The 12,250-nt window shown below is 37.9% G+C and overlaps 1 protein-coding gene across 1 annotated transcript; it reads right to left on the bottom strand.

Annotated features, from left to right (window-relative positions):
• Positions 1 to 485: 485 nt before the first annotated feature.
• Positions 486 to 3,235, bottom strand: LOC146663789 (uncharacterized). The gene is made up of 4 exons (XM_085415315.1): positions 3,119 to 3,235; positions 2,050 to 2,192; positions 1,184 to 1,348; positions 486 to 1,109 (listed from the first exon to the last, which is right to left on the bottom strand). The coding sequence occupies exons 2-4, from the start codon at positions 2,104 to 2,106 to the stop codon at positions 1,020 to 1,022; spliced, it is 312 nt and encodes a 103-aa protein (XP_085271441.1). The 5' UTR covers positions 2,107 to 2,192; positions 3,119 to 3,235; the 3' UTR covers positions 486 to 1,019.
• Positions 3,236 to 12,250: the final 9,015 nt, after the last annotated feature.

Genomic DNA, 12,250 nt, shown 5'->3' with positions numbered 1-12,250 from the left:
CAAATTATTATTAGAGCTGGCCTACTGGTATTATACAGCTAATATATATATTGTTTAGTATTAAGCTTTGCTTGTTCCATATTCAGTTTTTCAGCAAAACTTGTTTGAGTCCATAAGAAAAGATTCATTCTTATATCTGGAGGAAGATTTTTTTTTTTTTTTAATAAATATTAACGTTAGCCCGCGACTTTGTTCCAGTTTTGAATTTTGGCCCACTGTGTATTTGAGTTTGACACCCCTGCCATAGAGGAACCTTTTTTGGTGCCATAGAGGAACCTTTTTTGGTGCCACAAAGAACCTTTCAAACAATGGTTCTTTGAAGAACCATTTCTTTCAGTGGTTCATTGAAGAACCATTAAAGGTGCCCCAAAGAACCAACAAGAAATGGTTCTTTGGGGCACCTTTAATGGTTTTTCAAAGGACCTTTTTAAAAATGGTTCTTTAAAAAACCATTTTAAATCTTTCAAAATAAAATGCATCATAAATTGAATTTGAGCAGGGTAAAATAAATACGAGCACAGCATAGACATATATTAATGGTTTGTCATTTTGTAGTTACCAAAAGACAAAAAGGCATTTTAACCCTCAGCACAACATCACTACTAATACATGTCACATATTAGTGTTTTAAACAGTAATAATTAAATATATTTGCTATACTATAAATAAATATAAATACTATAGCTACAGATAACACAACAAATAATACATGTATTGTTTAATTAATAAAACATCAGAAAGTGATAAAACACATTAGAAATAGCAATAGCTTCATAACAGACCAATAAATCAACACATTTTAATCAGCAGATGTTTGCATGTTCAGTAAAAACATTTCAACAAGTTTATGATTAAAATGATCAATGAACTTCAGCCTTACGCTATGTAATGGACGTTTCATGTTGTACTCATTGTCCAGTTTAGGACAATGTCTCTGATGTATGTATCATATCAAATATATGTCATATCAAAACAAGCCCACACCTGCAGTTGTTTCAGTTTTTCACTGGTGTTTCCTGTCAGCTGGTCAACCTCACATCCATATCAGCCAACCAAACGACAAGTTCCTCCCTTTGTGCTTCAAACCCCTCCCACTCTGAGACAAGGAGCTGAAAGAGAGAGAAAAGAGTCAATTATAAAGAAGAGAGAAAAGTGAAACCCTCAGAAGGTCTGACTCGCATACCTGCAGTTGACCTGTGATGGACTCCAGTTTGGCGTTCACGTCATCCCTCGTCGATGCCAACAGCCGAGTCTGCAGGGTGCCCTGAAAGAGCTGAGTTAATGTTCGACTCCTCCTGGTCAGGCTCTCCAGCTGGATGAGCAGAGGTCTCCCCTCTCGCCGCCGCCTCTGAACACAGAAACACAAATTGCATCTGAAGCAGGAGGAGCAGATTTTTTTTGCTATTCTTTTCTAAATCCAGGCTTGATCACGTGGAGGTATTTGGAAAACTTTTTTGGCCAGTGGACGACTGTTGTCTTGCAGAAAGTCAAATCAAACATATGCGATACACAATCAATTCACAAGAACACATTATAAAAAATAAATCCAGTTCTTGCCTGATTTCAAGTGAAATCTGCATCAAATCAGGGTGACAGAAGTAAAACAAGTGCACAAAGCCTCACTTTGTACAAGCCTGCTATTACAGTTCTCCTCTATGCAGACGACTTTCCTGTTTTCAAGGCACAACTTGGATCTGCTGTACGAATCTTATGGATACACACTAAATGAAACAATAGTGTGCATGACTCCAGATTCTGATCCCTCATCCTAATATGGTCCCAACATAGCAACAGCAATAAAGCAAATGTTGAGGCTTCAAAATACAAAGTCCATAAACCAATGGCTGACATGGGTTTTATCATAAGGGTGATAAATATACAGATTTCAGTCTGTCTTAGAGATTTGATGTTCATTTACCTGCAGATGCACTATACGTGCCTGCTCCATGGTTTTTCACAACATTTTGCACATCACTATTTAATACAGGAAGTAGGTGAACTAAAACAAGTCATCTTTCTTTGTGAGAGGACCATATTAATGAAACAAACCTCAATGACATCATAGGGATCCCTAAAGATGCTCCTGCTGCTTCTCTTCCTCCTCATCCTAAGCTTCCTTCTCCTTGTCCTCGCCTTCCATCCAATTGTAATTCAACCTAATTGTGTTTCTCCTCTTCCTCATTTTGTTGGAGCTGTGAACACAATGTGAATCTGGATTAATTTGTGCAAACAAGAAAAATCTACAGCTTTTTGGTCAGAGGTGCTCTTGTGATTTAAGCCGGGTAGAGTAGATTTATGTGTTGATGCTACCTGCTTCAGCTCTGGCTGCTGAGTGATATTTATACCCTGGCTGGATTACAAACTTTAACCATGTGCTGAACTTTGGCCCAGCGTTGATACCTCTTGTTAGTATAACGACCTCTTCTTAGCTTGTATGTATGATGTATGATGGTGGATAAATGAAATATACAAAAAATTAACTGTATTACAAAAGAACATCTATCTTGGAAACATCAAATGACTGGAGCATAACTTGTCAACTAGTCCGAAACTAAGTTATGCAGGAACAGTCAAAGACACACCTTCTCATGTCACATTTCTATTCATTTCTATATAATTCGATTAGACAATAAAGAGTTATCTAATCTAATTATTCATTCAAAACTCTTATGCATAGCTGTATTTTATACAGCTCATACAGAATTCAAAGTACAGGTTCATGTGAGTATTTAGTGTACGGCTCAGATCTACAGAATTTCAGAGTTTCTAGAGCAGACACAGAGCTCACGCCACAACAGGCTTCAGGCGCCATTTCAGTGACTTTAACAATATATTAAATTTTAATTTCGGTCTAGCTGACATTAAGTTATGTACGCAGCACGCAATTGAACCACATATTTTAGAAGCCAAAGGTTCAAATTAGCTGGGAGCACCTTCACTTAATTATAACAGTGGTTTTGTTAGGAAAACAGTTTCTGTATACCAGATACTAAATTGCGCTGACCTCAACGGCTAACTTATCTAGCTAATCGCTACTGTTAGCACAACATTAACAGCAAGCTACAATGACGAGTAACAAAAACAAAACAGTAATAAGGTTTTAATGAAAATGTTTTACCTTTTCTAACAGTCCCAGAATCCACAGCTTCAAAGTCCAGCAGGTACTGAAGACTGTTATCCGTTTCGCTGTCACCGTCCGTGAGTTTTTTTTCCCCAAAAGGTCAAGGCCCGCCGCTCGCACACTCTGTCTGCGCATGCGCATCCCAACGACCGACCCCCTCCGTCCGCTCCCGGGAGGTTATAGTATGACGTGTTCTGACGTCACTCTCCCTGTCATTTATTTGGCTCGAAACACATATTAACAAATTGCTCAGTGATGAACAACTACTCAGATCATTTACCTAAGCTGTGCTTTGTCAAAACGAAGTGTGTGTTCATTACACTGACATTCTGTTCTGCAATTGTTATTTACTTGTATTTTATAATTTGACTTTACATACTGCTGGGTGGTTTGTAAAGTTTACAATAACTAGTATTATCATTATGCTATATTTTCAAAAATATATAATAATCTCAAAAATAATGCCTTGGAGTAGAAAATAGTAATGCTTTATTAAAATTTAAAACTAAAGTACAGTATTTGAATGTGTGTATTGTGTCTACTGTTTGTTAACTCACCATATTTATAATGTGTTTGTGGGGTTAGGGGTGTGTGTGTGTGTGTGTGTGGGGGGGGGGTTAGGGTCTTTAGGCTTTGGCCCCCACCCCTGCCACCAGTATATTTTTAAGCAAATATTTCTAACTTTTATTTGAATATTCAGTTTCCTACCATCTTCTCTTAAAGGGTAATTGCCAGGTAATCCGCCCTCCCCCTTCCCACACACATGCACGCAAAGAAAACACACAGTATAATTCACAGCCTCGTTATAGTGAGTAAATATTTATGCCATTTACACCATCAAACTTAGATTGCTAAGGATGAAGAACCTTTTGTTCTTTAAAGAACCATTTGTAATAGCTGAAGAACCATCCACAAAATAAAAAGGTTCTTTGACGTATGATGGTTCTTTAAAGAACCATGAAGACATCTGAAGAACCATTTAAGAACCATAATTTTTCTGAGTGTAGGGTCGTAACACATAGTTTACTTTAGTTACGTTTTTCAAACAATTTTAAAGTTTTAACACAAATGATGAAGATGTGATTGATCACAGGGTTTTACAGAAATTTAGAATAAACATTTTAGAGATTGTAGCTGTTTTTTTTTATACATGATCTTCCATTTTCAGAGACTCAAAAGTAATTTGACAAATTACTCGCCTCACCTGATTGACAACTCCCCTCATTATTTAGTGATAAATAAAGTGTTAAAGTTTGAATGTATGGTAGCTGTTCACTGGAACTGTCAATATGTCCAAAGACACGCAAGTTTTGATGAAAGTGAAGAAAGTGATAGCAATCTGGTGACAGCAACAGAAATCTGGTTCCTTATGTTACATTGAAAAGAAGGAATGCACTTTGTAGCTCAGAAGCACCAGAAGGCTTAGAGGAGCTAAAGTAGGTGATCACAGAATTCTGTCCACAAATTCATTCAAGTCCAGGAAAATTACTTGGGACAGTGCTTCAAAGTTCAAATAGATTGTGACCCAAAGTAACCCAAGAGTTTCTCAAAGCAAAGGAATTGTATATTCTTCAATGGCCAAGTCAGTCACCTGATCTCAGTGCAACAGAGCATAGTTTTCAGTTACTCAAGACAAAGCTGAAGGTAGAGAGACCCACAAACTAGTAGAAAGTGAAGGTGGCTGTAGTGAAAGTCTGGCAGAGATTTTCGTGGCAGCAAACCAGTGATGTCAACTGGTTCTTGACCTCAGGCAGTCACTGACAGCAAAAGATTTTTATCCAAGTATTAAAAACAATCCTTGTATTTAAAGTCATGCTAGTTTGTAGGGGGTATCTCAGAGATGGAAAAATAACATTCAATATAAGACTGATGGGATGTAAATACGATGGACAATGAAGGAAGTGGAAAGCATTCCGAAGTGGCACCAAGAAAACAACACAACAAGAAATGTGCATGGAATAGATGGAAAAGAAATGTAAACTCCAGCCTGTTTGTATGTTTGTTGGTTTGTAATTTTCTTTACTGTTTTTTTTCTTTTAATGTTAACTAAAAGTAATTTTAAGAAATTTAAAGTTGGAAATAAAAAAATCATGCTAGTTTATCCACTTACTTTGAGGCTTTGTATAAAAATAGCTGACGAAGCTAATGTAATTATATTTATTACAGTTTTTCTCAGTCACTTTGGTGCGTTTCTCAGATCAGAATTGAAATTCTCATAACTATTAGTTCAACCTCCACAACACTCAGTCATTTGTGCACATCATAGTAGCAATTTCTCCTCTCTGAACAAACTGCAAATGATTTTGGACATGAATCAGTTGTTTCCATACATTTCCCTGCTGCTTTCTGACATTTCCATTTGCTTATGTCATGTCAGTCAAAAGTAATCATACCTATGGATGCTGAATAGTCGTTCCCAAAAAAACTAATAGTCATACATCCATTGCTTGAGTCATCACACACAAAATTGTTGAACTAGTTATCACATGCCAAATATTGGCCATCTGTCAAGCAAATCCTATACCTTTCTGTATCATTTTCCCTGGAAATGTCTCCGAAATTGAACAATTGATCTCGGGTGAATTACAGCTGTCACTCATGAGGAGGCGTGTGAAAGTTTAGTTGTAACCAATGACAAACAACTTGTTCACTGTCAATTATGGATGAATCCTGTGAATCCCCAATTGGCAAGCATATATAAACTGCGCAGGAGCTAGTGTGTACCATTTCTACACTTCTGTGACACAAAATGGAAGGTCAGCGCCGTGGAAGAGGGGTGAGGATGCGGGGAGGAAGGGGAAGGGGAAGAGGCAGAAGAGGCAGATATAGGCGGATTCCTAATGAAATAAGGGCTACAATTGTGGACCATGTTGTCAATCACGGCCTCACCATGGAGGAGGCTGGTCGAAGGGTGCAACCCAATATTGGAAGAACTACTGTCAGTTCAATCATTCAAACATTCCGTAGGGAAAACAGGTATGCAAACAGTAATACACTGTACTGTACTGTGCCATCTCAGACACATCACATGTTACTGTACTGTATTTGCAATTTCACAAAAAGTTCACTCTGCACCACATAGGATTGTAAGACAACCTCGCGGAGGCGGAAGAGGGCCCCTTTTTACCCCACAGCAAGAAGAAGCCATTTGTGCAATGGTCATTGCAAACAATGCAATAAAGCTGAGAGAAATACAAAGCGCTGTCATAGAGAATTACACGGTATTTGGCAATATTGAATCTGTTTCAATTTCAACAATTGACAGAGTACTCAAGAAAAATGAAATCCACATGAGCAAATGGCCCTGCTAGCAGCCATGGATGCAGCATGTGACGACATCACAGCAGGGTCCTGCAGAGGATGGATTCACCACTCCAGGAGACACTTTCCTCGCTGCATTGCGAGGGATAACATCTGTTGTGATGTAGATGAAAATATGTGGCCAGACAGACAGGAACGTCTGGATGTGCCAGAATGATTTACTGTACTGTTACATGTGCTGTTTATTGTTCACATTAGTGCACAGCTCTACCAAATGGGTGATTTTATGTTTACATGTATTCTACAGTGCACAAGTGACTGTAGCATATTTTTCTTTTGCACAATTCTGTAGGATTACAAACACTTCTACACAATGGAAATGTGAAACGTACGTATTCAGTGTCTCAGTTACTCCCAAGACTCCCATAACATCTACAGTGACTTTACTGCACATTTCAGATGGCTGTACAGGTAGGCCATAGTGCTGTCGTCAGCATTTTCAGGTGTCACCAATTGTTTTTGCAATGGGAAACACTGAAATTATAAACTGTCATAGTGGAAACATGACAATGCCATTTGACTATCTTGTTCATAAAGATGGTGTCAAGACTTTTCATTTTGATGGCACTGACAGTTTCATTGACATGGATACTTGCTTTTGAGGTATGGATAATCAATTCTGTGCATGTGACGTGCTTTTGCAGGCTATCCACTAGGTTTTGCAGTTTACACTAATTGTTTTGGGAAATGCACTAACTGCTGTGCAAATGTTAATGGTGTTCTGAGAAACGCACCAAAGCGACTGAGGAAAACTGTAAACTCAGTTAAAGCTGAGAATCGTTACTTCAGTAACATCTGATGAATTGTTAAGACTGTGCTGAATCTTTTGAGGGGGAAAAGCAAGCCCAAGCTTTCACCAAAATTTTGATGGTGCCCCTTTTCCTATTGTTTACATATGTTTTGAGACCAAAGCCATGGGCACACTATTGCCTGTTACCTATGTAGGCAGATTCTCATGTGGTTTATTCCTCTGCGATATTTCAGATGACACACTTTTAAGAATGCTTCAAAACACAACTCTAGTGCTCGGTGACAAGTTTCTTCTTTATGATGAATTTTTTAGTAGAACTCCAACATACTGTCCCTTTCTGTTGGTGTATTCACTAGCACACAGATAGATAGATAGATAGATAGATAGAGAGAGAGAGCCTCAAATGGCTTTTACTAACCTTTCCAACTCTGTTTCTATTTCTAAACATTTTGGTTCCAAATTGGGCAGCTGGTTCATCAGTGCATCCCCTGGAATTCCTAAAAAAGAAACTTGAAAGCATATTAGCCTGATATGGCAGAGGAAGGAGTAGGATAACACAAGTAACGCACTTTAGAGGGCATCGTGTCACATTAGCATTCCAGTAAGAGCTATCTGATTGAATTACAGTCAGACTGTTTTGTTTTTTTCTGCAGGAAGACCCTGTGCTGTGAAGGAGAAAAAAAAGAGGAAGAGGGTGTGTGAGAACAAATCTAACAGCAATGCATTATCAAGCCAGTGAGGATCCCGTAGGATAGACAGATGCTCTCCTGTCAGACAGACAGACAACAGGATCTCCGGTTCTTTCCTCAGATATTAATGGTACACATCAGAGTAACTTTGTGCTGAACATTGGGTGGGGGTGGGGGGGGGGGTGTCAAGATGTCTGTCCAAATAACTCTGGGTTAAATTCCCAGATGATTAAACATTCAACTATTTTGCTGGCAATAACAGAAATGAGTAAAGAAAATCAACAGAATATTTATGAAAGATAATTCATAATTTTATTGGAGGGGTTATATTGGTTGGGTTTGATTATTGGGGGGGTCGTAACCCCCTAACCCCACTGGAAATTATGCCCCTGATGGTACAGTTTCCGTGGTTTACCCTGTGCCTGTCTGTTTTCATCAGACACGGCCACACTGACGCTACAGAAAATTGCGTTCTAATACAGTTGCTCCAAGATCTTAAACAATGCTACTGTAGCATGCGAAATTAAACCAGTCTCCTTTTTTTACTTTAGCTAAAAGGGATTTCATTCTTAACAGTGTTAGAAGTATAGCTTTATGAATGAGAAAGTCGATGGCTAAAATTTGTTAATCATACTTGCCCTGTCTTTTTGTTTAACACTACGTTTGTTGAAATTTGTGGTTTTAAGTAGAATATCTTCCCACTATGTACCATATTAGTATCAGTTACTTTTCATTTAGTGGCAAAATTTTGATTTATTACTTAATCATCACTAATTAAAGGGTGAATACAGTGATTACAATTTTTGTGACCGTCATTGTTAGCAGCTTTTAGCCTGTGGTTGACTGAATTTTTCTGTTGTACATTATTTTCTTATTGTTTGAGAAATCTGAATTTAAAAAAGAAATTGCCTATTTATCTCAGTTAACTATCTGTTTCAAGTACAGCTCCAGGTCACAGTCCATGACAAACCAGACAGCTTTGAAAATGTGAAGGTACACTTGTATTCATATGTGCCCAAAATAGCTTCAATGCCATCTGATGTGCCATCAGATTTCTTTGAATTGTACTCAGAGACCAAGGCATTCCTACAACCTGTTTGTGGTTTGTGGTGGCGTATACTTTGCCTCCAACAAATGGCCTTGCTGCCTGCTGGTTCCAATCCGGTGCTCTTTTGATGTAGCCAAATTTCACTCAGAAGGAATGTTTTTGTTTTCGAGTGCCTCTTTAGCTTTCTTGGCACCGTGTTAGCATTGGTCAACAGCTGGTACACTAGAGCTGGAGGCTGTTAACAGACCAGCTGAAGCCATAATATGAGTATTTTTTTCTACAATATTTATTGTTGTCATTGTTGTTGGTTTATTAAAATAATCAAATCCCTGTTGTTATTAAATGTGCTTTATAAATAAATAAATGAAATGAAATTACAGCATTTACATTTATGTTAGACTACTTTTAACTAAGTGTTTTAGCCTACTGGTTCATGACATGTGTATTAATTTAACTCTATTGGAAGTGAAAACTTCCTTTTATATTTATTTAATGAAGGTAACGGTGGTCCCCGTGGTAATCGGAGCACTAGGTGCGGTGACTCCCAAGCTAGGCGAGTGGCTCCAGCAGATCCCGGGAATAACATCGGAGATCTCTGTCCAGAAGAGCGCAGTCCTGGGAACAGCTAAGATACTGCGCAGGACCCTCAAGCTCCCAGGCCTCTGGTAGAGGACCTGAGCTTGAAGGATAAACCGCCTGCAGGGGTGTGCTGGGTGTGCTGGGTGTTGTATATATGTATATGTATATGTATATATGTGTATATATATATATATAAGCTCTGACTTGTATTATGTGTATGAGTCTGTGGTCTGGGAGAGTCCTGTAACTCTCTGTCTGCAAAATACAGTCAATAATGTTGGGCAATGAATTATATAGTTACTTCTTGAAAAAGATAACTTAGTTTTGCAAACAACAAAGTTTTTTGCTGTTCACCTAAAAATGCAGCCAAGGAATTTTTTTTAAAATAAACATTTCAAACTATTTACAGAACAATCAGGTGTTCTGCATCAAATCTGATGCCACACAAATTATTTGGGTCACTCCAAGAAATAATTTCTGTCCACTATGAGATAAAGGAGAACAACAGCCTGATACCTGCAGGCCCGAGATGTATCACTCCTGGCAGAGAGTGCTTTCAAGCACTTTCCTTATAAAACTCAGTTTTTACCGTTGCTTCCCACAGTAAACATAAACAATGATAATATTCAGGGGGAAAAAAAACATTGCATATATTTTTATCATAACTCTGGTTTTACGTGGCCTCAACACAATTTAAAAACTGCTATAAAGTCCACACTTTTTCTGTCAATTGTTCCGTCTGTCCTGCTCACATCTCCAATGGTTGTACACGTTGTCATTAACGTGGCTTCACTCCACATCAGCCACACCGCTTTGTTAGCTAAAACACTGGTGTCGGCACATAAGGACGCTGTCATAGCCTGTCAACAACGTTGATTAGCTGCGTATATACTGTAGACACTCACTGTCACCTCTCTCCTGACCTCCTTTGACAGTGATTTTAACCACAATTTTGAGTCCTTGATTTATCACTTCCTAGGACCTGTTCCCACTGATTATCAATTTCCAGTACTTATGTATTTTGGCATAGCATACCAGCCTTTTCTTCCTGTTTTCCTTGCTTAAGAATGGTTTCTTGACTGCTGCTTGAGTTTGAGTTTTAAATACTGTTAAATTCAGTTGTTTTCCACCTTTCCTTCTGTACTTCCTTTGTGGAAAGCATTAAATACCCATAATTTACCATAATTTCTATGAAATGCTGAAATCTCATTGTTGGTTCAAAGAGTTGCTTTGTTCAGGAGATGTTTTCAAAGGAACTTGAGCTTGTTTTGGACAAAGTGACAGAACTAGTGACAAGACTTTTTTTTTGACACGTACTCAGTATAATCAGAAGTTATTTTCCAAAGCTACATATGAAAGCATTTCAGCAGAGAGGTCACATCTCATGTCATCCTGCTTGTAAATGGCTCATGTTCCATATTATACTAGAAAGAAAATGGAAGGCACTGTGAATGACAAAATAGAATTAGCTTGGGGTCAACCAAAGTAATGGAGTCAGTTAGGGGGTTAATACATAATTCATGTGACTTCTTCACTCATCCTGACCTTTTTTGGGCAGCAACTCTTCCCGCTGAGGATTGTTACCATGGCACTGGTTGCCCGAGGAAGTTGTCAACAAAGAGGCTTTTTGTCTCTTGTGTTTTTTTCTGAAGGATAGGAAATGTAATTGTTTGACAAAAATAGCCTAACTTTACTCCTCCCTGAATGACTGGTGACAGCAACCTTTTGCTATGTAAGCACACATACAGAGTTTAACAAATTTAAGCAACCACCACCTTGTCCAATATTTATGCCACAGCTGCTGTAAATTAACAGTATTGGAAATTTAAAAAAATATTTTATGTTTCTGTTATACCTCTAGATCCATCTTGCATCTGGATACAATGTGTAACATATTAGATCAGGTGTGTCATCTTGATTATGAGATCTATGACTTGAATATTAGACTTCCCAGAGCTTTTCCTTTAAAAAAAAAAAATTTAAAGAAGCTTCTAACTAGCAAATGCACATTATCTATGTTTTATCAATAATACGGCAGATGGGACCAAAATCTCTATTTGAAATGAGCACATCTTTACCAGTGTTACAGAATTATACTCCAGAGGAATATGTGTAGCAATTGGGTGTAGTGATCATAAATGGTGATCAAAAACTGAAGTACCCAGAACGGGATCAAATAAAAGATGTTTTAGAGATTCAATTAAACATAAATTTGTAGACAGCATTCAGAGAGTTTCCTGGTTAGATGTTTTATTAGAAATGGAAAATGTTAGTGAAATTATTTTTGCTGTTTTTGGTGAAATATCATACACCATGAATGCCAGAAAGTCGGAAATATTAGCCATATATATGGCTAATATTTCTACATATTCAGATGATGCAACAGTATACATGTGAAGTCTATTTGAAATTATTGGACCATGCATGGCCCTCAGACTAAGTTGGAGTGCATTTATCAAGAGAAGAGGTGCTTTATTACAATTTTCTTTTCACATAAAGCGGAAATCTGTGTGTAACAGCTTACATGTATGATGTAGTAGAACACAAAACATTATTTACTGTTAGATCCCAAGCCAGCTGTGTGTCAATAAAGATACTGTTATTGTGCCACATTTGTAAATATGCATATTGCTCTGGGTTTTCTGCCGTGTGTGAAACTGTAATGAAGTTATGCACTAGGGCTGCTGAAAACCTTGCCATGAGTTATTTTCTAAAGAAATGACAGGCACATCGTTTCTTGG

This window comes from Rhamphochromis longiceps, linkage group LG8 (assembly GCF_057381845.1).
Source record: "Rhamphochromis longiceps isolate RC_006_pf linkage group LG8, R_longiceps_female_GT1.1, whole genome shotgun sequence".
Taxonomy (NCBI): Eukaryota; Metazoa; Chordata; class Actinopteri; order Cichliformes; family Cichlidae; genus Rhamphochromis; species Rhamphochromis longiceps.
The sequence above is the reverse complement of the archived record's forward strand: the minus strand, read 5'-3'. Positions and strand labels throughout refer to the sequence as shown.

Coding starts and splice junctions, on each gene's coding strand:
- LOC146663789 (XM_085415315.1), bottom strand. CDS start 2,106: ATGAGGAGGAAGAGAAGCAGCAGGAGCATCTTTAGGGATCCCTATGAT. Junction 1,349..2,049: donor ATCCCTATGATGTCATTGAG/GTTTGTTTCATT, acceptor TTCTGTGTTCAG/AGGCGGCGGCGAGAGGGGAG. Junction 1,110..1,183: donor CCATCACAGGTCAACTGCAG/GTATGCGAGTCA, acceptor TCTCTCTTTCAG/CTCCTTGTCTCAGAGTGGGA.